The 27,418-nt window shown below is 38.0% G+C and overlaps 1 protein-coding gene and 1 long non-coding RNA gene across 11 annotated transcripts in view; one reads left to right on the top strand and one right to left on the bottom strand.

Moving 5' to 3' along the window:
• ANKS1B (ankyrin repeat and sterile alpha motif domain containing 1B) overlaps positions 1–14,428 on the top strand; it is a 409,682-nt gene extending 395,254 nt beyond the window's left edge. For 6 of the 8 annotated variants that reach the window (XM_015627530.3, XM_015627525.3, XM_015627526.3 and 3 more), the window contains 4 exons: positions 953–1,039; positions 5,766–5,903; positions 11,186–11,353; positions 12,502–14,428. In XM_015627530.3, coding sequence (XP_015483016.1) covers positions 953–1,039; positions 5,766–5,903; positions 11,186–11,353; positions 12,502–12,612 — 504 coding nt within the window. In that variant the 3' untranslated portion in view covers positions 12,613–14,428. Of the gene's footprint in view, positions 1–952; positions 1,040–5,765; positions 5,904–11,185; positions 11,354–12,333 lie in introns of all 8 variants that reach the window. The other 2 variants (XM_015627528.3, XM_015627529.3) reach the window with 2 other exon arrangements.
• On the bottom strand, positions 10,769–26,147 carry LOC117244405. Of its 3 annotated transcripts, XR_004497406.1 has the most exons (5): positions 20,284–23,649; positions 16,967–17,093; positions 16,232–16,573; positions 15,212–15,396; positions 10,769–10,854 (listed from the first exon to the last, which is right to left on the bottom strand). It is a non-coding gene; the product is annotated as an uncharacterized LOC117244405 (long non-coding RNA). The 3 variants fall into 3 exon arrangements; XR_004497407.1 differs by lacking the exon at positions 20,284–23,649 and adding an exon at positions 26,077–26,147 and having other exon boundaries at positions 16,232–17,093; XR_004497405.1 differs by having other exon boundaries at positions 16,232–17,093.
• Positions 26,148–27,418: the final 1,271 nt, after the last annotated feature.

Below are 27,418 nucleotides of genomic sequence, written 5' to 3'. Positions count from 1 at the left end.
AAATAAGCATTTTCTGAACGTTACCTGTTTATCTATAGAAATTTTGTATAGAATAGTCTCATCCATCATTGTCTTCCACCTTAAAAGAATTCAAATCAGTTATAAACTATTATGTCACATTTGAGTGTTTTGTTCAGTTGGGTTTGGGGTTGTTCTAGTAAATTTAATCAGTAAACTAAAGAACTTTTATTTTTTTCTGCAGAGAACTTAAATCTGCCCCACACATTTTCCCAGTCTGTTCAGTGGGAAACACATTTGCTGCCTGCACACAGAAGTAGACTAGCATAAAAGGAAAAACAATCTTATAGGAGGGCATGAACTGTAGGTAGAAGAACCTGTCACGGAGGGAATGCAGAATAAGCCTCTGTGCTAATTGATGTGTAAAGCAGCTTCCAGCAGCAGCTGCACTCGAGGTGCAGACAGTCAGGGTGACAAGATCCAGCGCTGGGCTGACGGATTGACTGGCAGGCCTAGCAGGCTGCAAGGATACCTCATGTCACAAATACAGCTGAAAAGAAGGGGAAACAGGGAAATATTTCTAAATAACAACTAACTGCAGCAAAGAAATGGTACTACAGGAATTACTGTGCTGTTGATTCTTACAGCTGGAAAGAGGGGGAGAAGGGGAGGGAGGCAGCAGTGGATGGGCCATAGCAGATAGATGTCCTAACATATGTTTTGGGGAACACTGGTTGCATGACTGGTCTTTTTAAGCCTGGAAAAATTACTTTATTCTATTCCCACGGTGCTAGAAAAAAAGGAGAATTTTTACCATCCTCACAACAAACTCAAAGCTTTTTTAGTTTTGTAACTACAAGAGAGCATAAACCCAGAGCACAGCTGGCTGAAGGAAAAGTAAAATATTTGTTTAACTTAGGTATTTAATCAGAAGAAAAGAGCACTGTTATTGCAATGCAAGACAACTCTAATAAGATCTTCATTTTGATTTCAGAAGTCTACAGAACAGATGAAGAAAGTACCAACCATTGTCCTGTCTGTTTCTTACAAGGGAGTCAAATTTATTGATGCCACAAATAAGGTATGTGCAATTACTGAATATTACCTTTTGTTTCTCACAACTAAATAGTAATACCTATGAAGGCCAGGCCAGAGAGGGGGCAGATTTGCACTTTGTGTATTCCTCTCCTTTTTTTCTCCTCTTTTGCCCAAAATTGATGTAATATAATTGTCATTCTCCAGAAACTCAGTCTGGAGGACATGTGAAGCAGCTTTAATGCTTGTTTGCAGAACACTGTGTCCAGCATTCTGCTGTTAAATGCAAGCTTATCACAAAAGACATTCAGAAGAGAGCCTCTGTGGAATCCTTTACCATATTCTTCTCTATACAGTTCCATAAATTGTCATAAACCTCTTCAATAAATATGTAGAATATATTTATATATATGCTCATTAGTATAATTTGAGGAAATTAAAAAATAAAAAGTCACAATAAAAAATAAAGATGTGGTTTTATCTAGGGCCAGCCATTTTAAGAACAAGAAACACAAGCCTTGAATGTCCTTTTCAGACATTCAAATACCACAACCTCTCTGTGAGCTGTTTTCTTGATGCTAGCCATTTAACTACCTGAACTGCAGCAGCTTCTTAATAGTTGCTATTCCATTTTTTTTTATTTTTTTTTTCACATCTTCCCGTGTGGCAATGCTCCTGTGCTTTGTTTTTCACATTTCTGAATGCACCCAAATCTTTAAAAAACCCCAACTGACCAAAGCCACAAAAGCAGAAATTAAGAGATCAGAGAACTCAGTGATGGATAGAGCAATGGATTATTGTTTAGCCAAAGTAAAATGTACAAGCTCTGTAAAGAGCAGTAAAGTAATGCATTAATTTCTCTTCTTTGTATGTCTAAAATGGCAAGGAAATACCATCCATCCTGATGCTTTTGTATGAACAGAAATTATCTTTTCTGTTATGTGACTAAAACTGACTAAGCAATATAAAAAAATAAATCTGACAACCCAGCTACCTGACCAGGTTAATAATGTAACTTTGTGTTGCTGAACATTCAGCCCACAAGGTACACCTAACCCAGTATCCATCAAACTTGCCAAATCAATCAGGTTTTAAGTTTGACTGGAACTGTGTTTTAAGTGACGGATGGAAGCAGTTTTGTGAACTTCTGCTAGAGTTTGGAAGCCATATTTAGAGTTAGATAATAGCCTGAAAGAAAAACTGAGGTGGAATTACTGTTGTTTCAAGTCTGGCATATTTGCCAGAGCAGAGGGACCAGGGATTCCTGTCTGCTCCTTTTTCCTTCCATTGATTTAAAAGTGAGCTTCTACAGCCCTCATTCCTTTTATGTTCTCTGATGTGCAGGGCATAGATCAGGACATTGTAATGCTATTAACTCCAACTTGGATAATGCTGTTTTCAGCTCTTAAATCTCCTCTGTAGCATAAAGGATGTAACTGCAATGTCCTTAGGTTTACAAAAAAAACCCAGGAGAACAAGAGGAGCTTCTTTTGTCTCTTTGCACAGTGCATAGAGTCTTATGTAAGATGGAAACCTGAAAGAAGTTTGGCAAATTGCATTAGATGACTATAGACAGGTCCCACTGAAACCTAATAGTGCAATGGATGTATTTGATGGAGTTAAATATGCCACAGACCAATGTTTTTTTCTCAAGTGGTAGATTGCTTTCTCTCCAGTTCAAAATCTGCACTGCCTTTCCCTTCTGTAAAAACCAGGTAATAGCCTGCAACTCTCCCAGAAGCGTTGTTGTCCACAGTATGCTGTTCCCAAACCCTTCAAGACCCAAAACAGATTAGCACTAAGGTGAGAGCTTATCCAGACTTGTACTGCTTCCATATGAGCTTATAGTTGACGGCGCTGGGCACCACTTAGCAACAAACGCGTAGTTTTAATTGACAAAATTAGCTAGCAATTCTGTGCTTGAAAACTCAGCTCTCATGGCTGTTCATCCTTTTCCTTTATGCCACCAAGCTAAGAATTTGTATTCCCAGTCCTAGCAGGCAAAGTTTCAGGTGACTGAAACTTGAAGGGACCCTGACCTCATTCCACGACAGCTATTTCAGTGGCGCCTTGAAGCTTGGCATGACACCATTTCTTTGCAAGTGAGGCCAGAAAGAAATTGCTGCTTAGGAAAAAAAAGCAGACTCACAGAATTTTCTCGTGGCTCACAGCTCACCCTAACTTCTGGGTGATTTCTGCCAGAAGGGAGATTGCCTGGCATGAGTTAGGCAAGCAAAAGGAAGGCTGCTTGGCAAAAACCTGGTCTCTCCAAGGTATTTCCTTGGCAGAACCAGAACTGACTTTCAGCTTCACCACTTTTTGAGAAGCACTAGAGGTTTCTCTTGCCAAACTGAAAGACAATTTTTAGAACAACTGTACAGTGTCTGTCAGTGCCTGAGGAGTGTACCCAGAAGAGGAAGCTGGTTCATAGCTTTCTACTTCCTACAGAATAAGACCGCTGTCTACTGAAATGTGACAGTAGGACACAGTAAATACATGCACTGAAAAATGTTTAATTTTGAAAGGAGATCACAGAGGACATCCTAGAGCAGCTAGGAAAAAAACTCAATTTCACTACCAATTTCTGTCCACAAGATCTAGTTTAGGTATACTTTTTGTTATTCAAAACAAACTTGATACTTGTATTTTTCTAGAATTCCCTTGATTTAAAATTAAAACATTAAAATAATCTCCATGAATTCTGACTCAAGTGCAAATCCCTGTGTCAACCCCAAGTCACCTAGAAAAATTTCAATATAGCAGAGCTCTTTTCACATACGCTGCATAAATTCAGGTGATTACTTTGTGGCTCATGATTTGGCATAAATACTTCACATATGAATTTAACACCTTCCAAGCTTGAATTCTTTCTGCTTTCTTAACAACAGTGTTGCCAACACTACATCAACGACAGTGCATTACAGCTCCATCCATGGATATCTAAACCTCTGGTTTTGGTATAATTCTAATTCTCATCAAAATCTTTATTGAGGGTACAAGTTATCAATTTGAGAACCAGGAAAATAAAATGCTTCAAGTAACATAAAAAGCAATTGTTGAGTAGAGATTACACATGTCATTTTAAATTGGCATATATTGAAACACAAGTACTGGTTTTGTAATTTCTATGAATAATGCATTAAACAGAAACAATCAAGTATGCTGCAACAATTTAAGAGGATTATTTCTTTTCTTCAGTAAAGTTTCCTTATCTCAGGTTTTCCATTTGAACTTGAATTTGAAATTTGAAATCGAGTATCCTTTTTATTAAGATTTTTCCTAAGTCATGATTTCTTCAATTAGGTATGTTAATGCTTCTTTTCAATAACTTGGCACCTACATGCAAGGGGGAAAGTTGCCACTTAGAAAATGACAGAAGATATGGCAAAGCATCCAAAGTAATTTAGTTGCATTTATTTTAAAAATAAATAAATAAATTTAAAAGGGAGCTGGAGGAAAAGAGGTGGGAAGGAAAAGAGAGGGGTGATGGAAAACCAGATATGCTCAGAGATTGTTTTAACTTGGACAGATGGCACTGTGGCAGCAGCAAGTGGTGGCTCTGTGAAGAACTGGGACATTACAGGTGTCACCAGTTCCATGATGCAGTAGTGATGCCATATTGAAACAGGATATGTCACTGTGGGCTTTTGTGGAAATGCCAGAACTACAGCCAGCAGAGCTACAATCCAAGAAAGCATATAAAGTAATCCCTAAGTAAATTCCTATTCAAGTAATCATTCTTTTCCTTAAGCAAACCATTTGAAACGTGTATGTTGCTGAAGCAAGGCCTAGTCATAAGCCACTCTGCTGTATCTTCTTCTCTGGCTTCATGGTTCCTTTGGCCTGAATACAGTAATTACATATCAGCAGTTTATGTAATGAGTACTCATAGTTTTCTCCAAAGCTTTAAGACAGCTTTTTTTTGTTCCATCGGACAGACATGCCCCACCTCTCTCCCAGTAGTGTGCTATAGCTTACATTGGCTGTTGCAAGTAACCTGTCTCTTATACACATGGACAGACATGCCCCACCTCTCTCCCAGTAGTGTGCTATAGCTTACATTGGCTGTTGCAAGTAGTGTGGCTCGGTGCATGAACGGTTTCATTTTCCTACATCTCTCTTACAGGATGCTGCTGTCAGTAAGTGGAGATAAGCTGCCAGGTCCCCCTGTAGTCACCATTTTAGTAATCGGAATCCTTTGGATATCTCACAGTTTCAATTATAAGTGATGTCTGATGGTTTTTCCCTCCTGAAGAAGTATAGCTAAAATTTGTCAAATAGCATGTGCAAAAACCTGGCTATTGAGCTTCTGGGTTTTACCAGATCCTGTCTGTCAGTAGACTGAAACAGTGTCCCATTTTGATCACTATACAAAAGCCCAGGAACTTCATAAGGTGCTGGTATAGTGCTTTGAAACGTATCTATAAATACTATTTTGAAGCACTATACCAGCATCTTATGAAGCTGTGTCCTGTGTGGTAGGAAAGATGTCTTTGTCAAAGGAACCTGAATAAACTCCAAAGCACAAGTGGCCTCATAGGGAAGATTCTAGAAAATTTGGTTTCCCACCAGTTCATTGGCAGTTGGACAAGGTCAAAATTCCAAATACCTGTGTAAGATCTCACATGGGGTGTATTAAATCTCGTCTTATTAGGACATTCCTGAAATACTTTGGTACAGTACATCAATGCAAACATGAATCTAAACCCATACCCTTTACAGCTCTTTTAAATTTAATTCTTAAATTGATTGAAAACATTTTTTTTAAACAGAATATTATTGCTGAACATGAAATCCGCAACATTTCCTGTGCTGCACAAGACCCCGAAGACCTTTCTACATTTGCGTACATCACTAAAGACTTGAAGACGAATCACCACTACTGCCACGTATTCACTGCATTTGATGTGGTCAGTTGACAGGAGATACTTCATTTAATAGTTCTCTCCATTAGCAATAGTTACTTAGTTCTGTTAAAACATTTTCAGGCTATATTAATGGTGATTAATGGAAGGCATCATTAATTTACCCCAGGAAAAGACCGCTATGGGATAGCAAAAGGACATTTCTGGAGAAGAGCAAGGATTCTCTTTGATATCTCACTTGCCATCAGAAATAATTCTGTCACCTCAGCTGTTGACTGTAAACTGAGCGAGTAGCTTTTCATAAAAGTCTGGACATGTAATTCTTATAACCTAAGCTGTAAGCCTAAGCCTTCCAAAAGTTTGTAACAAGTAAGTTTGGCCAGCACTTCTGATATCTCAGCACACACCAAAAGACTGCCTTTATTCTGAAAGTAGCAAATTAATTATTTAATTATTATTTCCTTGTTCTGTAATTATTACCTATATATCTCAACATGGTACTTCAGCAAAAGTCCTTGGAGCTCCTATTATATTGGTGGAAAATTAGTAATTTCTTCCTATACTTACACTTTCAGGTGGGGATGTGCAAACTATTATGGTTTCAAGAAATCATGAACACGTATCAATTAATCAGTCATGTAATTTTCAGCTAAATTTGGTGAACTAAGTAGTGGCTATAGTTTTTATGACTAAGACTTATAGTCCAAAACTTTCAAAAAAACTCACTCTTTGACTTTTGCACAAGAGAAATTTAAGGTGATATTTAAACTTCAAAATCATTCAAGAAAAAACATTGTAATAGAGTATAATGTGTATGAATTCTTGAAACATGTTCACGTGAATATAAGTAAGTTAAATCAAAAGAACAGGGTACCTGAACTACAGCTTTTTATTTGAAACTGGGAAAACAGTTAACATGCACAGCAATAGTGTGTGGGAGAATTTAAATAACAAGATGTACAGGTAGGTTAGAGGAATTTTAGCATTTTGGTTGAGTGCTTTTGTTATTTAAATTCTCTGCTGACATTTTAGTATCCACAGGGAGTAGAAAAACTTTGAAATTGTGTTAAAAATAGATAGACAATGATCAACAAGATGCTACATTATATAGGCTTTAGTGATGTGTGAACAACTGAAATTAGACTGATTGAGTGAGGTTATTATTTCTCCTAGTCCATTTAAATTCTACTTAATGGTTTTGAAGTACTGCAGTTTCAATTATAGGTTTAGTAATCAAGCAGAAACATAGACTCAGGTATTGCAGATGAAAGTCATCTCCTTTCTTGGCAAGGGAAGAAAAGTGATCCAGGGATAATTACATTTTGCCCACTTCCTGTACCTTCGGAGGAGCATTTCCAAGCACTTTAAATGGCTATTTTAAGCAATACGGAAACTTTAACTGTCTTAACTGAGTTTTCTCCTACAATCTATTCCTCAGTTGGGTGTTATATACTCAAATATCCTCTTTTTGTGTTTTACTTCACAGGAACTAACATTTTTGATGCATGTACAAGCTCTATAAAAACTAGCTAGATGTTCAGAATGCAAACATACCATGAATTAAATTTTCTATTTAAAGCCTAATGTTCATGTTAAACTGATCATCCCATTTGCTAATAGAAACAATTCCATCCATTTGCCAGTGGATAGAAATACAGTCATTTTAAGAAAATTAAGGTTTAAAATTGTAGAAATCCACAATAAGATGTAAGGCATTTTAAACCATCTGTATTTTGGTAATACTTATATGCAATGTTATGAAAAAAAAATTACTCTTTGGGTCCTTCAGTTTCCTCAGGAAATGTGGGCAAGAATAATTTATTTTTAGATAGGGAAATATTTTAGTGTAGTGACATGAAACCACAAGCATTACTGATACTACTTAAGAGTAACAGTACATTTAACTCAGAGTGAAAAATTCTACAATCAAAATTGCAAAAACGTCAGACTTTATTACAGAATACTGAAGGGGAAAAGGTTTGGGGGAAGAATAGGACTTATTGCTCAATATCTGAAACCCACTTCACTTTCATTTTTTTACTAAGAAGCCTTAAATCTATGAGTGAAAGATTCCCTCTGGAGAAACAAACCAACACAGCTCCTATATCAGTTTCTGGTTCGTGTATTGGAGATACCCAAAGTAATTTCCATCAGATAATCCTTCATTGCCCAGTGCACCTGTGAATAGAAGACAACAAAAAAGTCAGATAAAATAGAAGGAAGCAACTAGCTATTGTAATAGGTTGGCTGAGTTAAAGCTGAGGAATCCTGAATCAGACTTGGTCTGGGGCTCTGACTTGTAGCATTGTTTGGCAAACAAGGTAGTTGACCTCATTCCTCATCATCCAAAAATTGCTGCTTAAAGGCATCAGCTTATTCGCTTTCCCTCTCTGCCTTACTACACAAGGGACAGGATTGCAGCAGCCTGTGAAGCACCCCAGGCCTTTCTCTCTCCTTTCTAAGGTGCTTGATAGGGTGCTGTGAGAGTCAGCATCTCCTGCAGCAGCCAGGGGCTCTACAACTTCCATGCTAAGCGTCTGTCGGGGAGGGAGAATTGTATCCTTCCTTTTGTGCCACATGCTTTTGAACTTATTTGAACTTTTTAGTTCAAATAATCTCCTCATTCCATCCGAGGAATTTCCACAACGGATTTTGGTTTGTAATTTCCACCCCTGTCCTGAAGAGAATCCTGTTCTACCTGTCCAAAATAGCCCCTGCAAGAATCTGTACCAACTCTGGTCCTTATAATCTCGTCTCCCAGTACTACAGGTGGGAAAGTCCTCAAACCAAGCTTATTTACTTATGGGGTGTTTTTCAGATAACTTTTTAAAATTTTACAAGGTACACTTTTAAAGTCCTCCTTGCCTCCATTTGCAGGCTTCCCTTTGGCAAGGTTCTACCACAGTAGAAATTCATGTATAAAATTTATATACAAGCTATGGTTCCGTTTGCACTTGAAATATTGAACAGAACACTGAACATTCTGTTTTATTTGATATATTTCAAATATTTATTAACCAGAGAAGCAGTTACAAGTTTATGGTTTTCAGGTCCCAGGCAGGCCTGTTTTTTCATTCTACAGACAACAAAGGAGACCAGATTATTGTGGCTTTATACAAGATGCAGGACTTAAACTAAATTTATGGCTCAGTTTGGCAAACTTTCAGTCTGTCTCTGCTCCCATCTCCCAGATTTTCAGGCCTGTCTCAGTTATCTTTTTTATGCCACGCTGGATGGTGTATTTTCTCAGTCCTACTAGTATTGTAGCCTGCATATTCTCCAACAAGCCGTTCCTACACCTTGTCTTGCTGAGGTATTCCTTAGTAATATTAATAATATCTACTGCAGACATTCCCACTGTGATATAGTACACTCTTACTGTCCCAACAGCTGATTCTAAAGACATCTCTCTTTAGAATATTATTCTTATCCCACTTAAAAGTACACTCCATTTCAAATTATATTATTCTCTACATTTTTAACAACTACACTCTAGCACTTAATTCCTTGGCCAGCATTCTGCTAAAAGGCAGAGCACTTTATAACAGACTCTTTAGTTTTTATTTTATTATTCCACTGGAAAACTGCATCCTCAGTGTTTTTCAGTTCTGGACAGTTTCCCTTGAAGTTAAAGGGGAGATAATTTGGAGACTAAAGCTATCAAATCAGGCAGACATTTTTATTTGGGAAGCTATAAAATTTTGGCTGGCTTGCTGTTGTGACTGTAGTTGTAACGGCAGAGATCATGTCCCAGTGCAGGAGTATAATTGTTTTCTGTCTGACCTAACACAGGGCAGAACTGGCACCTTTATAAGAAGCTCTTATAATGAGCAAAATATGCTGAATTTAGCCTGTATTATATCAGTATAAATGAGTGATAAAAAAGGAATGGAAATTCTTCAGGGAAATTAAAGTGTAGGTGATGAAATAAAATGCTTGTCCATTTAACTTTGTTTTAATGATTGAAGGGGCTGCAAACAGTGTACTTCCAAGTGCACTGCATTGCTTTCTCACTTACTGCAAACTCAACAGTTAGACTTGACTAGTAAAGACATAAGTAATTTGAAAAAGTATCAGAAACATGAGAATTTTAAGGGATTGCCTAGGTTGAAAGCAATGCAGAATTGCTCATACTATAGACTATGGAGATGGAGAAAGGAGAGGGTAACAGCTGAATCATATCAAAGATTTATGAATTATTCTAAGGGGACTGTAGGACATCATATGGAGGCAAGCCAACAGGCTTGCCTTTGCTCTGCAGGGGTTCTAAACATTATTGCAGAGTTAGTAGCCCAGAAATAGGCTCTAGTAGGAGCCTAAAAATAAGCTCCAGTAGGAGCCCGAAAATAAATATACAAAAACAAACCCACAAACCTGAAGAAAAATTACCATAGGAATTCACTTGCCATTTAGAGTAAGGTCAAATTTGAAACTCACAGCTGCTTTTTCACTGATGTATAACTGTACTGAAAAGATATTTATATCAACCTCTCTGATACATCTTTCATGTGTTATAAATATTTCAACAGGTTTTTTTTCCCCCATATCCAAAGAGGATTTAAAATATTCCACCTTTAACACTGAATTGGTTTTAGGCATAATACCCTGACTTTTTTGGTTATGCCCACTAACCTCCCTTCCCCTCGCTTACAAGAGCGTTGTTACGCAACTGTTTGAGCTCAGTTTCACTTCTAGAATCAAACCCAGGAGAAGGTTTCCCCAGGACTTGCAGCAGGACCTGCACACACAGCTACCTGCACTGCACCTGTCAGCCCGAGCACGTCCTTCCAGCACTGCCCTCGGTCCTTCTGAACCCATCAGAGCCGTGCTGCAGCCTCCTCCTGTGCTGCTTGGGGAGCACAGAGCATCCCAAGGCACATCCCCAGGGAAGCAGCACGTCAGGCTGCCGGCTCTGGAGGAGGATGGGTCAGCGCAGCAGTTCTGAAATAGAGCGGGGCCGAGTGTCACATTGCAACAGTGCAAGAGGGGCTGGATCCTGAGAACAGCAGATATGGGATGAGTTGGGAAGGTGGGAAGGTTAATATACTGGTTCTAAAAAGAGATGACAACATACTCACCCACTCATGTTTTCGTGTTAGTAAGACGTTTTCAAGGGGTTTAGAAGTAATTACTTTCAGTACAATAAATTACAGTTAGATTGTTTTTAATCCATGAGAAATCAAATGGCAGATGTAAACATCAGAGAGACCGAGGAGCCTATTACCAGTGTGATTTTAATAATGTACTCTGAAAATCACTACCCCACTTCATGTATCTGACAATAATTCAACCTCACCTCAATTTTAACTGTTTCTGTTTTGTTCCAGAATTTAGCTTACGAAATCATTCTTACACTAGGACAAGCATTTGAGGTGGCCTATCAGCTTGCACTACAAGCACGAAAAGGGGGTCATTCTTCAACCCTCCCTGAAAGCTTTGAAAACAAACCCTCTAAACCTATTCCCAAACCACGTGTTAGTATTCGGAAGTCAGTGGTAAGTAGAAGGTAGTAATGCATGCAAAAAAATCCAAAATTCAGCTATACAGTTAAGAGTTTATATACTAGAAGCTGTACAAATAAAAATACCTCTCGAGTCAGAAATGCTCCATTGTGCCACCTCTGCTCATCAGCTGGCAGGGTTGTGTCACCACAGCGCTGGCAGCCATTTCAAACAACTGCTTATTTCAGATTTCTCCAGTTTAAGATGTTGCTTGGTTAGTCTTGTGCATATGTGTCTTATAGTAATTACATCAGAGCTTTAATTAATTCAGTTTAATCAATGCATACCTCTCAAACTCTGAGGTTTCATGGACTTTCCTAATTTATCACCTAACTTGTTTGGTATACGATCACGGCATATGTATCCTAATCAAATTACAAATACAAATCAATTTTGTATCAATTCTGTACAATTAGCTTGTCAGACCAAGCAACTTCTTTTTTTTTTTTTTTTCTTACCCTTTTTTTCTTTTTTTAAAATCTGGGATTCAATATACTTTTCAGCATTAATCACAGGTTCCTAAGAAACAAAGCTCATTGAAGCATTTGTATTGATTGCCTTTAAAGTGCTCTCCTGAAATGCAGAGATGACAGAGAAATATTCTTTTACGGTAGACCTTTTAAAAAAAATTATGAAAACTGTTATAAATTAAGTGAGAACACAGGCACAGGGTGATTTGGGAGGGAAAGGAGAAAAATGACCGCACACTGTATCATATTCACCGACTATAACGCGAGAACTGTACTCTATGACACTTAATTATCGGGTGAGGGGAAGGGTGGGGGGGGGAAATGTATGACTGTACACTTTGTCATCCATTGCCACAGAATCTTCCTCCATAAAACTTTAAGTAGAAACATTTCCTGATGCCATCGTCTGTCTCATTAGCGAACAGACTTCTCAGGATGAAGTGTGGCTTTAATGAACTATGATGCCCTATAGCTTGGGGGTAAACACAGCTCTGATCTCAACAGGAAGAAGAAGGCAGCCATGAGTACATGGGAGTGTAGACACCACCATACTTGCTGCTGTACGACTTTGTCAATTCGGGATTTGCCCTGTTAGTTTAAAGAAAAACCCTCTGCTCAAGCTGCCGTGCACGGAGATGGTAACCCGTCTGTATGTTTGCATTTGTCTTAAAGCAGATAGATCCATCCGAACAAAAGACTCTTGCGAATCTACCCTGGATTGTTGAACCTGGACAAGAGGCCAAAAGAGGCATTAATACCAAGTATGAAACTACAATTTTCTGATAAAAAACTGTCCCCCTGTTCCTTGTTGTGCCTTGCACGCCAAGCAGTCACAGCACAGCCTTTCCTTTATGGCAACGTTTCAATCCAGCAGAGAGGAAGACTGCACTGTATGAGTGGCCTTGTAACTAACAAAAAAGGCTGACAGTCATTTCTGGTGATGTTCTTCTTCCTGCAGCACTGAATGAAGAATGACACTATATGAAGACTTTTAAAATTACAGTCCACAAGAGGAGTGAGAAACCTTATTTTTCATGCAGTTCTCCCTTGTGACTCTGCCACAGTGCTTTCTTTGATTTCTTATTTTAGAATTCTACTTTTTAAAGAAAAAAAAAAAAATACAAAATGTCTCTAAACTAATACTAATGCTGCCTATGAGTAGAGTATTTGATTGGGTTTTTTATTTAAATCTTGGCAGTTTTTAATTGAAATAGAACCAGAATTAATAAATAGATTATTTGTGAAACCACTGAATTCATTAATAATTACTGTGTTGGATAAAGAACTCATTAAAGTGATGAGAAATTAGGCACCCTGATTTCTGTGTGCGCTGATTTTATATGTAATCATTGATGTCCTTTGATCCTCTACAGAAATAAAAACCTCTTGCATTGTAGCAAAGGATCAGAGTTTTATGAATGGTTAGAAAAAGGTATTAATAATGCACAGAAAACATTTATTAGATATTTTTATGGAAGAGAAGTACTATAGGAAAACATATGAATATTTATGGAAGGAAGCCAGATTAATTATGAGAAATACTGTTTATTTTAAAGTTAAGTAAATGACTGCTATTGCAGCATTATGAAAATTATAAGAGTTGTAGCATCAGTGCACTAGATGTTCTGTGTGATCAGTCTGGAATGAAAGTGGAATGGTCATTCTACTACACCTACATATAGTTTATGCAGTTCAACATTGCTATAGCCATGAATTCTACTAGTATTTTTAAAAAATAATCTCAGTGGTTCTAAAAGAAGTAAAAACCATGGATTTTGTTATCAAGATTTCTGTCACAGAAAGCTTGTTTGGAAGAGTATTGATAAAATTCTACTGCAAAACATTTTCTAAATAAAAACAGCAAGAAAAAGAAAAAAATTCCAAAGTAATACAAACGTTTTCATGAAACAAAAAAAATTAAGCATTTGCTTAATATTTGGTTAAACAAGATTTACTTACTTTTTCTTTAAGGTGTTTTAATTTTTTTAATGTCTGTGGAGTATTTGTATAATACCATGATGTATATTTATGTAGAACTGAAATTATAACAGTAAAATTATCATTATAGGAGAAAAATGACATTTTAACGTATATTGTTCTATCCAGTCAAATTGTGAATCATTTTGAAGTTCATTATAGAGATATTGATAAATTGTGTGGTTGTCTTAATGTTTTTTTAATTATTATTTCATATCCAGCTGAGGTTTTTCAGTTAGAATCATCAGTTGGTATGTTCCAAAAAATGGATAATTGAACTTGGTTTAAAACTGATAAATGTATATGGTTTAGTTAAACCTAATCATAGCGCTGAGTGATGACATCCTTTTAATACAGTATTCAATTTACTTGAACAAAATAGTTCCTTGTACATATTTTTGCTTATTCACTGTTGATATGTACTTAGTCAACTGACAGTCAAAAAAAAAAATAACACTAAAAATATGGTACCAAAAGGAAAATTGTATAGGACAACAGTAAATAGTAGCCTCACTGCAACAAATACTTATGTAAATATGCTTGGGCTTCCAGTTATAAATTTTGTAATTTTGTCATTTATTTATATCCTATAAAAGCACACAAAATAAAAGGAAGTTGTACAGTCCCAACTTTGTGTATCATTTTATCATTGCTAAGGGAAATCAGGGGCCTGATGCAAAGGATTCTAAAATCAGTGAAAGATTCCCCCTCCCATTTCACTGAGCTTTGGATCTTGCACCAAGGAAACCTAGGAGCTGCCATGTAGAGAGTTCTGGTTTGCAATACAGATTTTGTTTACAGATGGTAAAAATGTCACCCTTTAAAGTCCTTAATTAACTGGTTCTTCCATGCTCTACTCAACTGCTGACTTCCCATATTTAATCACACCCTGTAAAGATTTGTGCAGGAGTTATGTTAAAACACATTCACTTCAGGCACGTAAAGTACAAATGGGCCAAGTTTTCAAGGTATAAAACTGGGGCAGCTGAATGACCCCTAAAATTAAAGGATGAAACAGGAGCTGCAGCAAAACTCTAAGCAGATGTAAAGGAAAGGTGTGAAACAACAGGAAGAACTGGCACCTTGCAGGAAGAATTTGATCTAGGTTCATCAAAGAGATGTCAAGCAGGTAAGGTGGCACAATAAGCAGCTGAACTCATTTGGGAGAGATAATTGGGGCAAGAGAGACTGAGGATAACTAGCAGGACTGATGAAAGGTGAGACAGATGAAAGACGGGTAGGGCAGAGAATTGAGTGTGAAGGTTTTGGGACACAGGCAGTGAACAACTGAAGCCCCCAGAGCAGACAAATTTAAACTGGAAAGAAAGATAAGAATTAACACATTAGGGACTTCTGTATTTGCAGAAACCTCGTATTTTAGAAGGAAACATATCCATCTACTCACCAATACTAGTGTAAGACAGCTGGAGAGAAGCCCACAGGGTCTCCTCTAGAATGGGACAGTGATTTAGCAGTCCCTTCTTCAGATCCAAAGGGATTTCTACAAACTTGCAGTAAGCCAAAGGAGTTACCACTTGATCTTTTGTCTTTTTTTGGTTGAGGTGCCTTTTCATTTAAGTTCCTGGTATGCTGAAAGTGCATAGGCAGTAAGGGGATAATGGTCAGTCTTAAGAGTGAAGGTAGGGAAAAAGCCAGAAACCTCTGTAAGATCAGAAAGTCCGTATATTTGCTGTTCTTGACCTCTAGGGTAAAAGGGAAGCAGAGGCAGGTCAAGGAGGGCATATGAAGAAGCTGGAGCATTTGGATTCTGTAAAACCAAGAATTAATTCCAGAGACTGACTTAGAGTAGGAAGGAGAAATAGGCAAAATAAGAGAGGTGATACACAAGTAGATTGCATTTGACATGAGGAGGTAAGCAAATTGAAATCCAAATGAGATGTGGGTAACAAAGGATTTTGAGCATTATGTGAGTAGTGAGGTCTCCAATACGCTGTTGTGAATAGGGGGTTTAGGTTGCTCAAAGAACCACTGGCAAAAGGTATCAGCTAAAGCAGGTTTAATAAAAAAGTGAAAGTGCAATAAAGTTCATTGTCAAGGTTCACTTTACTGCTGAACTACATAGTTGTAGCATACAGAGAAAAACTGGACTAAAACCTAAAATCAACCAAACTAGAATCAATCTAACATTATCTATGTGGAGGCTGGGGATGGGAAAAAGTTAAGCATGGAAAAGCATAAGGATAAAAGGGAATGAGGGGCACCCTCCTGTTGAGTCACAGAGTAGACGCTTTTGCCAAACTTAGCTCAAACATAGCCAGACTTGACCAACGGCTTAGGCCTCAAGTTTTTAACAGCACTTCATTGATAGCCTAATTTCAACAAGTTAAGATTCTTTAGAATCTACAACGAGCACGACAGCAACACAGCAACAGGCCAAACTTCCGTACGAATCTAATGTACTTACAGATTGCAGAGATCAACACTCACAGTGCCTGAGTGTCCTGGTTCTGGCCAGGAGAGTTCATTCTCTCGCCCTTGCTGAGAGGGGCAGGGCCTAGAAGTGTGTGGGTGTGGCTGGCGTGCTATTCTAAACCATCCAGGTCATTGCAGGGGACATGGTTTCAGGTGGAAGGAAAGCTGAGTGCACAGCAGAAATGGCACCAATTTTGTTCCTTTTTTCTGGAGGAGCAAAGCGGTGACCACATCCCTTGGGGTGGCACAGGGCAGTCAGTGCAGGCAGAGCAGTCGGTGATGTGCAGAGGAAGAAGGCTTGGAAGGTTTGTCCATCCTTGTTTGTTGTCTTGGTCTTGGGGAAGGAGGACACCAGCTGTGAGAACATCTACCATATATTGTTTGTCTTGGGAAGAGCCACAGCTGCAGGGCTGTGGTACCATCCACCATTTTGTCTTTGTCTTGGTAGCCATGTGGAGCTGGGTGGGGGTGGTGAACACCTTTTTGTATGTAAATCACCTCTTTTATGCACTGTTTTATGAGTACCATTTGCTGTTACTGTTTTCTTTCTCTCATTACTTTTTCTCTAGTAAATTGTTATCTCAACCCATAATCTCTGCCTTTTTGTCCCTATCTCACTGGAGGGGACTGGGGAGAAGGGAAGCAACTGTTTGCTTTTAAACCACAACGATTTGCAATGCTATATTCACACTTGGCAGACACACACTAAAGGAGTGAGGACACATACCTGTGAAAAATTCCCCTCAGGATCAGTGAAGTCCTCATGCCTTTACATTATTTTGAAGGGCAAAGAGTTGAGCCTCAAGGAGTGGGGGTATCAGCCCAAGCTCCATCTTTAGCTTTCGGCAGTGATCCTACAAATAGAGTGAACTTGAGAATTTTTTCGCTCAGAGGAGTATCTCACTCAGAGTGAATTGCTGGCTGCAGCCCTCTGAGGTCCAGGAGAGCTCAGAGGGTCTCACTTAGAACCGCTCTTTATAGGGCTGCAAGAGTGTTTTCTTTCGTCACAGCAATTTTCCATCCTGGCTACAATTCAGGTCAGTAACTTTCTGTAAAAGTTCAATCATGAAAGTGGTGTTACACTTACATTCTTAGGCAGGCAAGAAAAATAGGTTTCCAAGACTGTTCGCTAAAAAACAGGAGCTCATTAGCTAAAATAAGTTTCTGGGAGCACACAGTGTTTCTGATAAGCTCAAGGAGCTTAGCTGAGCTGTCATTCGTCAAGGCCAAGGCCTAACAAGCATTTCTGAAATCAGTGTGGGCCAGTGTGAAAGGGGATGCGCCACCACATACGCACAGTAAAGAAAGTGCTGCTGGGCAGCAGCTTGAAACTGCAGAAAGTAGTGACAAAAAACAGGGCACTGCTGTGTTTGTGGAGTTAGAGGTTTCCTAAAGCAGATGTTGATGTTGCATTTGAGACTGGATGCAGTGACTCCTCCAAATGGGCCTGCTATTTATTAAAAGCCAGAAGAGCCACTTCTCACAGATGGCAGGAAGAAAGACTCAGCATCTCTGGTTCTGTTATTCTGCCAGGAAGTTTGTGAGAGGCTACTTCACCTGCAGAACTACAAGGTATACATGCCTTGCAGTTTAAAGTCAAAATCTCAGCATCAAAAACTGGCATGGCCATAAAATGGTAACCCTTGGCAAGGGAATCATCAGTTTGTGAAGATTTTGTCTGTCCTTTGGAAAAGAATCAGCATGCTAGACAACTAATGCACGTACGACTGTGAAATAGTTTATGTCCCATTCTAGATTAAAACAAGCAGTTTGTGCTGCATGCAGAACTCTAATTTTGCCCTGGATTTCTGTCAATGTGTGCTGTTCATCTCACCTGCTTCACACTTCACTGGAAGTTTGTGTCTAAGATGTCAACAAGACAACAGTCCAGAAAGAGTAACTTCAACTATCTCCAAAGTATCAGCCCAAAGGACAATTGACTCTGTGAAGGAACTGTGTGGCAGTGACAAGTACTTAAGTGAGAGACATGGCATAGGGATTAGAGACAATATTTAGATGTGGGCATTTATCTAAGAGGGATATTTGTTAGCTCATGTTAAAAGACCATCTGAAGAGAGTGGGAGAAAAAAGGACTCTTAACTGACTGGAAATCCTGGCAGGATTTTCAGCCCACTGGAAAGAATAGGGGGATAATTCTTAGGCTTCTACTGAAAAGCTCTGCAATTGTTTGGTGTTCTTTGGTTTCTTTAGGTGAACCAACTTCTTTGCTAAATCAGCAAACTGACTCAAGCTGTTGATAAGTCACTGATAGCTGACTACAGCTATCAAGGCCACAGTTATTCTGGTTAACCATATGCCGGTTCTAGTTAACTTTCACACCTGATAACCTGAGCTAGGCAGAGGCTGACCCACAAGCAGCCAGAGCTCACACTGGATGTAGATTTTGTGGAACTGGTGGATGATTTCATTCCTGCTGACTAGACAGTCACAGTCATCCTCATTACAAGCCTGAGTGCAACCAGCCCAAACACCACTGTCCTGCTGAAGAGGCAGAAGAGGGAAAGCAGAGAAATGGCCTATGTCCCCTGCCTTTCAGAAAGGTGTGCTCCAAATGCATGAAGGGGAAATGGCATCTCCAGATGACTCCTGCTCTTGTAAAGACCAGAAGCAAATTTCTCTTCAATTGTACTTGACCTCTATAGAGTGCCACATCTTTCTTCCTTCTGTGGAAGTCAGGTACCTAGATATATTCAAGAATGTGGGTCTGGGTGAACTGGTAACAACTAGGCCAATAAAAATGCTATCAATGCTATCAGTATGTAAATTAAACCAAATTCTCTCTCTCTCTCCTGTCTTCTCTTGCTACTGAGCTTGCATAGGAAATCTGCTTTTTCTATCAATCACAAAAGCTGAATTCAAAACACATAACAACAACATGAGGAAATATGAAGCTTACTGGAAATATTCAAGAACTGCCTGGATGCAGGCCTGTATCGTGTGCTCTAGGATGACCCTACTTGAGCAGGGAGGTTGGAACCACTGTGATCCCTACCAACCTTACCCATTCTGTGATTCATACAGTTTCTATGTGTGATGAAGAAGTCTATCACAGATGTAACTTCATAAGCCCACTTGATTGTAAGATATGTGCCTTTTTGTCTTTTTAAACATGGCATTTCCTACTTGCAAGTCATCAGACTTGCTCGAATTCTCCACACCCTTATATAAAGCTAGATTCATTCTAATATTAAATCCTTAGGGAAAAAATAAAAAGGAAAAGAAAAAGAAAAATTCATGCTCAATGTTAAGGATAGGCCAATGCTTTAGAGAACATGTCCAAATTTGAAGGCAATATATTTGCTATCATATTTTCTAAACACATAGTAGAAAATCAGAAAGCCAGTGCAACAAAGGAAATGGAAATATGCTCCAATATAGAGAATACCCAATAAGCATTAACTTTATCCTATAGTGACACCATGAGGAAAAAAAGAAACAGCCCACACTAATTTAAAAAATGCGTTAGATACAGTGCAGAATTCATTCTTCCACTTGTGATTATTGGATAGTAATAACTGTGAGGCTACAGAATGGCAGGCTTGGCTATGTCCTAAGCAAAAATATCCTAATGTATGTAGTTGAGGCTTGCACTACTTCTTTTTTGAGTTAATGTTGCAAAGACTAATATTCTTTTCTTTAATTTGCCTTTCAGACAGTATGTAAATCTATAGAAGTATCAGTGATGGATTAAGTGATCAATTCTGCATTGGAATTAAGTAATCTACTGAAACATGCAAGTGTCTGGGAATGCTGTGCATGAGTGGAAGTTAATATAGAAAGATAATATATCATTGACCATGGCCATCTCTGTGTCACTGACATTACATTTAACTTGGTTATACTTACATAAAACTTGAAGAGTCAACTAAGCTAAGTACCTCAAAAAACTGGAAAACTGAACTGATTGTTACAAGTAGTAGGGAAAAGAGACTATTAAGGTGCCAACATTATCCCCAGCACCTAATGTGGCAGGAAAGCCCTTCAGAGAGGTGTACTTAAGTAATTCCAGCTGCTGATACATACAGCCAGCTCCACAGACGAAGATGGGGGGAAATATTCCTGCCAGTCTGACTTTGGGGATATCTGTTTCCCAGCCAGAAGTCCAGCTGGCATGATGCAATCTGCAAGGAAACAAAAATATGAGTATCTATTGCACCTGAAGGTACAGATCACCTGTGTTCAATACTGCACATCCTAAAGCCAATCTCATAGGCAGGTGAAAAGATTTAAAGATCAAATTACACAGTACAAGAATGAAATTCTTCCTGATCTGCAGATGACCAAGAAAACCTCTGCATCCTAGTATTTCATTACAGCCCCTTCTCTAGAGCAGACTTTTGCAGATCTGAGGCAAGGAACATTATCAAAGGGTCTCTGAAGTTCCTTTCCATACCTATTTTAAGGTGAGACATATAAAGCAAGGAAATAAAGTTCTTAGCTTTATAATAACCCATAACATTTGAAACACACTGAACATCTGGAAGCATTTAAGCAGAAACAGAATGGTTTCCTGAGATGTTTGTTTAGACTACATTTTGCATAGAAATGTAGGAACTAAGAGCTAATTCCTTTGTTGAATAAGATTTTACAAGTTTGTTTTAGATCAAAATATGGTGTGATAATAAATCAAATTCCTTTAAGCAATCCAAAGTTTATGTACTGACAATAATGTGTTAAAAACAAACCAAAAAAGGCATAAGCAAAACAATTAGAAATCTGTCAGTACCATTTGCCAAAAACAGTCTCTCAAAAAACCACAGCGGTCAGTAATACCTAGAAAAATCCTGTGGTGCTCAAAGTAGATGCTGCTTTTCCATATAACCTCAAATCTGCCTTTCCACTGTTTTCCTCAGGACTGACTTCAGGGCAGTAGCTGCCTCAGTCACCTCTGTAAAAACACCAAAACTGCAGCGATTCACAACTTTTTGGAATTTCTCATTTTTTTAAAGTGTGATAAATTTTACCAGGTGTGACTCTTCATCTTACCTGTTGCAGAAAAATGTCTGTTTCTCATTTGGACTTGGTGGTTCAAAATTCTTTCGTTTGAACAAATGCATCCTTGCTACCTGTTCTGTTAAGATTATCAATTTCTAGTGCCATATTTCCAACATCACATTTCAAACCTATGTCACTGTGCTCAGTGGAATAAGCTTCTTTTTGTTAATAACATAGGTTTAATATTAATCTCTCATTTGGTTTCCTTATTGGTATTTCACTCCTTGCTTTAAAAACCCTTGCCAGTTGCTCTTATACTTCGTAACTTGCACTCTAAAAGATAAAAATAATTTCTTAATGTATTTGTCTGTGTTGCACTGCAGCTTATACACCTTTTTTAAAGGCATGTCATGTAAGATAACATCTCGTTCAGCAGGTTTGGTGGTGTGGTGGCTTTTTTCACATCTGTGGAACTGTGACTTCTTGGACCCCTCTCAAAGCTTTCCAGCTTTTACACATCCTACATTACATCTGTGCTCCAACCCATGTCAAAATTTATTTGCTAGAATGATTCCAAATCTGTATCTCCTTGATAAAGGTGATAGCCTGTTATACAAGGAATATGCAAGCAGAGTACAATCTATGACACCTGGAAAACTGATAATTTTTTTTCACCTTGAAATTGGTTTCATAATTAAGATTTCATAAAGGTTTGCTTTTCAAGAACGTCTCTGCTGATCCAAAGCCAAATGCGTGGGTGTTTTTCATCTCGCTGTAGTTGATTTAACTTGTAAAAGGAGACTTAACTTCCTTTCTATAGTTTCTCTCAATTACATAAACATTCCTGTGAGCCAGTCAGTAAGAGTTTATGACAGATTTAGAGCTGCTTGGTGATAATTTATGAGTACTTTATGTTGGCCTGATTACTGAAATGTTTGCTATATGGCTTCATTTGTTTAGTGTAACAAGAATTTGTCAGAAAAAAAACAATTCTGAAAGGAAAGGATGGATTAAGGTACCCAATTTTCAAACTCTAGTCAGTCCTTAAGGAATGCCAGAATTATTTGAACATCCTGTTCAATATAGCCTCTAAAATCAGCTTAGAGAATGAAAAAGCAAAGTCCACAAATCTGCAAGAGCAAACCTTGTATTTCAAGTGGTAAGCGAAAAGTATTTAACAGCTAAAAAAAGTGCTGCTTCTGCCAGTCCCCATAAAAACACCACCACTACAGTTACACCTTGAATGTGCCACTGCTGCTGGATTATCTGTGCTACTGATCTCTGACAGTGGTTACTCAAATCTTGTCTTCACTGCCTGTGGAAGAATTTTTGCAGTCCTCCCCTTGGACTAAGTCCTTGTGTTACAATACCTAATTCAGCTGTCCTCACTTTGACATTCTGACTGGGTTTATGAACATTCCTGTTTTTCCCTTCAAGGAATCTCAGCAGCTATCAACAGTCAATTTAGAAATGTCAAAAAAACAAAAACAAAAAAACCCAAACAAATTCAATAGAAAAAAGATTTTGTTAGAACTCAAATGTTGCTAAAAACATATTATAAACAGAAGACACTCAAGTTCTAAGCCCCTTGCTTCCTGTCATAGGTATTAATTCCAGTTTTGACATCCAAAGTTTGATGTATTCTTTCTCACAAAAGTAATGACCTCTTGTATTTGCTGCTAACTGCTCAAAGTATTCACTGTGATCAGATTCTCATTTTCCAATTGAGAAACAATACAAACACATTGGCAGATACAGAACAATCCTAAAGTAACTTTTAACCCATCACAGAACTCAAATAAAGAGCAAAATAAAAAAAAAAAATAAAAATGGAGGGACAAAATGCTTGAGCTGGAAGCATTCTGACTCAATTTTTGAAAAGGAAGAGATGTAATTTGTATGCAAAATATAAATAAATATAGAAAGGATTATCATTTTCAGAAAACATGATCTTAATTTCCTAAATCCGTATGTTAGCAAAAAAACAGCTACATGATATATAACACATAAATGTAACAGCTTGTTAAAGATCACTCTTTTTTTTGCTATTACATGCTGAAGAAACCAGAGAGATCCAGAATATAAACTGAGAAAATGTTCCATTCCACACAGTGACTTTGTGATTAAAAAAACCAGGAACAGTGAAGTCCAACTTTGCTGCAGCAAGTCTACCCCAAACACTACCAATACTAGAATCCAGAACAGTGGAACCCTCATTTGAAGGAAGGTTGACATAAGTAATTAAATACTAAAAATTAGATGTAAGGAGTAGTACAGGAGCTGGAGAAACTGCAGCGTGTAAAGACCTCACAGCTAGGAGAAGCTTAAGAGGAAAAGTAGATCATAACTCAAGGAACAGACTTTTTTCTTCTATTGCCACCAAAAGTTTAACCCTTTCAACAGAGATAATTCTGGGAAAAGGAGATAAAACAGTTAAATTGGTAGACTTATTGCTTGTTGCCACCGACTATGTTTAATATCTTTTATAGTTATATATATATAATTTTATAATAAATTTTATATTGTGTTTAATATATTTTTATCCAAATTTAAATGATCAAGATATGCTATGAAGAAAACTCCAGTCACATGAAGTTCAGTTGAATTGCACCCATCTCTGGCAGGTATTTACTGATAAAATCTCATAGTGAAAAGCAATTCTTCCACAAGTTCAGCTCAGCCCCTCAACCATTCCTTTGAGTGAATGTGTACCTGTAAGATCCTCCTCAAATCCAGTGCTCCAGACTATAAAAAACCAGCAGCTGACTCAAAACAACAATTTAATAGCTGAATCCATCATACTGTAGAAATATTTTTTTTAAAAGTAGTATCTGCTTTATAGTTTTTCAAGTAGAAAAACTACAACTCTTTGGCTTTGATAAATTGAGAGTGCAACATCTGCAAGACATTAAAACATCTCTTTAAATATTTTGAAAACTCAGACACATTCAGGTGACCTTTTTTCATGCTATTGTTAAACTTATACTCAATTAGAGGTAAAATTTAGGCATTATTTCTTCTGTTTAAACTCTGAAACCATTTCTCTTCCTATTTCCTAATTCTGAAATTTAAGCCACATATTGGTAAGACCACACATTTTCTCCAATATTTCAGCTGGAAATATAAACCTATAATTGCTCTCCTGTACTGGATATAAATAAGCTCTACAGCACCTTTTAAGAAATTGTGCAAATGCACTGAAAAAAAATTAGGAGCTACCAGCTTCTGTAAGTATATCTTACCTTACTGTGTAGATGTTGACCATCATGTCAACCATCAGGACATGATTATTGGCTTCAGGTTGGATTCTTTAGATCAATATGTTTGATCTGCATTTAGAGACAGATTTCCACTGGCCATTCATATATTCTCTACTAAAAAAGACACTAAGCATTTCCAAGTCTCAAATTAAAAATATGCTATTCCTCTCAGGTAATATTTCAGGGTTATTAAACCAAAGTATATTTTTCAGCCTTTCCTTAATCTTTTTTTCCCTACACTACTTCTGCCAAGGGGCTTATAAACAACAGCCAGTACTGATCAGTATTAAAGGAGGAATTTAAGTGGTTATAACTGGGGAGCACAAAAAGAAATGTTGTCATTGTTACTCTGGGACAGGAAAACTTGTGTTTTCAAAATGTGTCAAGACTATTAAGAGTTTGAACCAGCAGGCTACAAAGTCTTATCAACCCAAACACTGACTCTAATGAGGAAGAGGAATATGAACAGTTATTACTATCTCTGGAGGACATGGCAGGAAAATAATATGATATTTAGAAATAAAAGAAATCATTGCTATCATGTGCTAGAAATTACTATAGAAAAGTGCTATAGAAATTATATTTTCTATACAATTACAGAGGAGAATTAGAAGAGTCTAAATGTATTAGAAAAGTAAAATAAAAGGGTTTTTAAATACCAAGCATTGTCCATGTGCATTTATGCACTAGAAATAACACATGCTTTACCTAAGAAGCATCCTGTTTACTTTCAAAGAGTTTGAATGGGTAAATTTGCCTCATTTTGAGTCATTTTAAACATGATTTTCAAAACCCATCTGAGTTCTACATTATTAGGGAAACTGAACAAAGCTAAAAATAAAGCAGAGACACAAATAAATTGAAGGAAGCTAACACAGTAAGAAATTAAAAATACCACATAAACACATGGAATCTAATTGCAGCATCCTAAGTAGCACTTAGAGGATGCCTCTTGAGTACAGAACAAGAATCCTCTCTAGCCTGAAGGACATGAATCTAACCATTCTCAGAGCACTTCTCCTATGTACAACATATGGTTTGTTAAATGGAAACAAGCACAGGAAGCTAATTTGTTCTGTAAACAGTCAGGCCCCAAGAGAGAAACTGCCTATTGAAACACTTACAAGATACTTTAGCTTTCTCATCCTCCTGAACAAACACACAGAGGCAGCTTAAATAGCTCTAGTCAATTATCACCCAGTTGTGCTGTATCCCTCAAGTGCAACTCTCCTGCAAGTAGGAGATGATATAGGAAGTGATGAAGCTGTCAATGACACAGGCAGACTGAAAATAACTCCTTTATACTCTTTCAGGATGTACCCTAACAATCTCAGCCTAGGCCTATATTAAATCTAGTTGCAAGGTTTCTCATAAAATCCCTCCTAGAAGAAAGCTGTTCAGTGAATTACTCTGGAAGAAAAGCCTCTTAAAACCCAAGAAAAGCCAGCATCCATGCTCCAAACCCTCTGGCCTTCACCTCCCAAAAAAACCAAAAAGCCACAGAGAGCAGCACTCCCCACAGAAGCTCTAGAAGTGCTGAAAAACACAATCAATCAATCTACTGTCAATCTACTGCAGAGTTCCAGCCACAAACAAGTCCAGTCTCAGCTTAACATCTTACTGCATATTGGCAGAGCCAGTGGTGGTGTCCCATTCCTAGCTTGAAAGAACAAAGTGAAATTCAGCACTGAAAAAGAAAAAAAAAGGCATCATACTGGAAGTGTTCCGAGTATCTGGCACCCTCCCAGTCCTCCAAACAGTAAAGGTTATTTGGCTTCTGCTTTTCATGGAATCATGACAGAAATAAGGTGTCCCAAGTCCTCAGAGCTTTTGGGCATCATCATTGCCATCCATAAACCCAAATAAATTTGTGCCTCCATAGTAGACACAGGAAGAAAGGAAGGAGGAAAGCACAAGGTGGACAAATACACCTCCCACCTGTTACTATGGGGTTAAATGTTTCTGAAAATGTTTCTGAAAATCTTGTAGAGGTAGGCCTCAAGAATGCTTGGTATTAGGGATGGTCTAGCAAGCTGAAATTTTTACAGTAAAGGGAGCTGGTACTTAGGGTCTCCAAGATACCCACCCAGAGATAAGATTTGTACATGTTTGTACAAGGATGAGCTAACTCTCATGAAGCAATATCGATAAAGTTAATGAGGATTTATTAATGAAGCAATATTGATAAGGTTGTTATAGTGATTACTGCTACAGCTGAAATTGTATAACTATGTGCACTTTGGACAAAGATGATGGAGCTAGATTTGGGTTGCTGATACCCCTAGTTCCCACATGCTTCAATAAAGCACCTGCATGTAATCAATCTGTGATTATGTGTGTTCCTGAATGCTAACACACCTACCAGAGGGAAATACAGCCTCAAGGCTGACTTTTCCATTCCTGGACATTGCCATGGAGTCTGTACTTGCTCTGAAGGAGAAAGGGCAACCAAACAGCTCCAAAGGAGGCTGTGTTCTACTAGCAATTGCAAAAACATATCTGAATTCTCAGCAATCTGCTGGCATTTTGGATTTAGTGGCTTCTTAGAGATGAGGGCAAGCAGCCTCCTGCAATGTTCTGTTCCAGGAGGGCAGAGGAAAGCACCTGAGTCAGAGTCTCTCGGTCTGGCTTTCCCCAGAAACCTGCAAGGGCATCAGCTTCTACAAAACACCTCAGGAGAGCAGTGATAAGGACACAGACTCTGTTGTTGCTATATACAGCCTGGGCAACTGGGCCCCATACAGAGACTTCACCGAATTTAAAAATTGTAAAAACCCCTCAAAACAGTGATTTGCACAGCGTTCTGTAATAGGGAGTTTAACTGCATAATTTTCAAAAGGAAGGAAAAGAATTTTGGGGTGGTGGATAATCCTCTACTGGCAACAGGTTACCAGTTCTACCCTCACAAAAACACTACAAGAGTCCTAGAAAAATCTCAGGCACTAAGTGCACAACTCTATTTC

This window comes from Parus major, chromosome 1A (assembly GCF_001522545.3).
Source record: "Parus major isolate Abel chromosome 1A, Parus_major1.1, whole genome shotgun sequence".
Classification (NCBI taxonomy): domain Eukaryota; kingdom Metazoa; phylum Chordata; class Aves; order Passeriformes; family Paridae; genus Parus; species Parus major.
The sequence above is the reverse complement of the archived record's forward strand: the minus strand, read 5'-3'. Positions and strand labels throughout refer to the sequence as shown.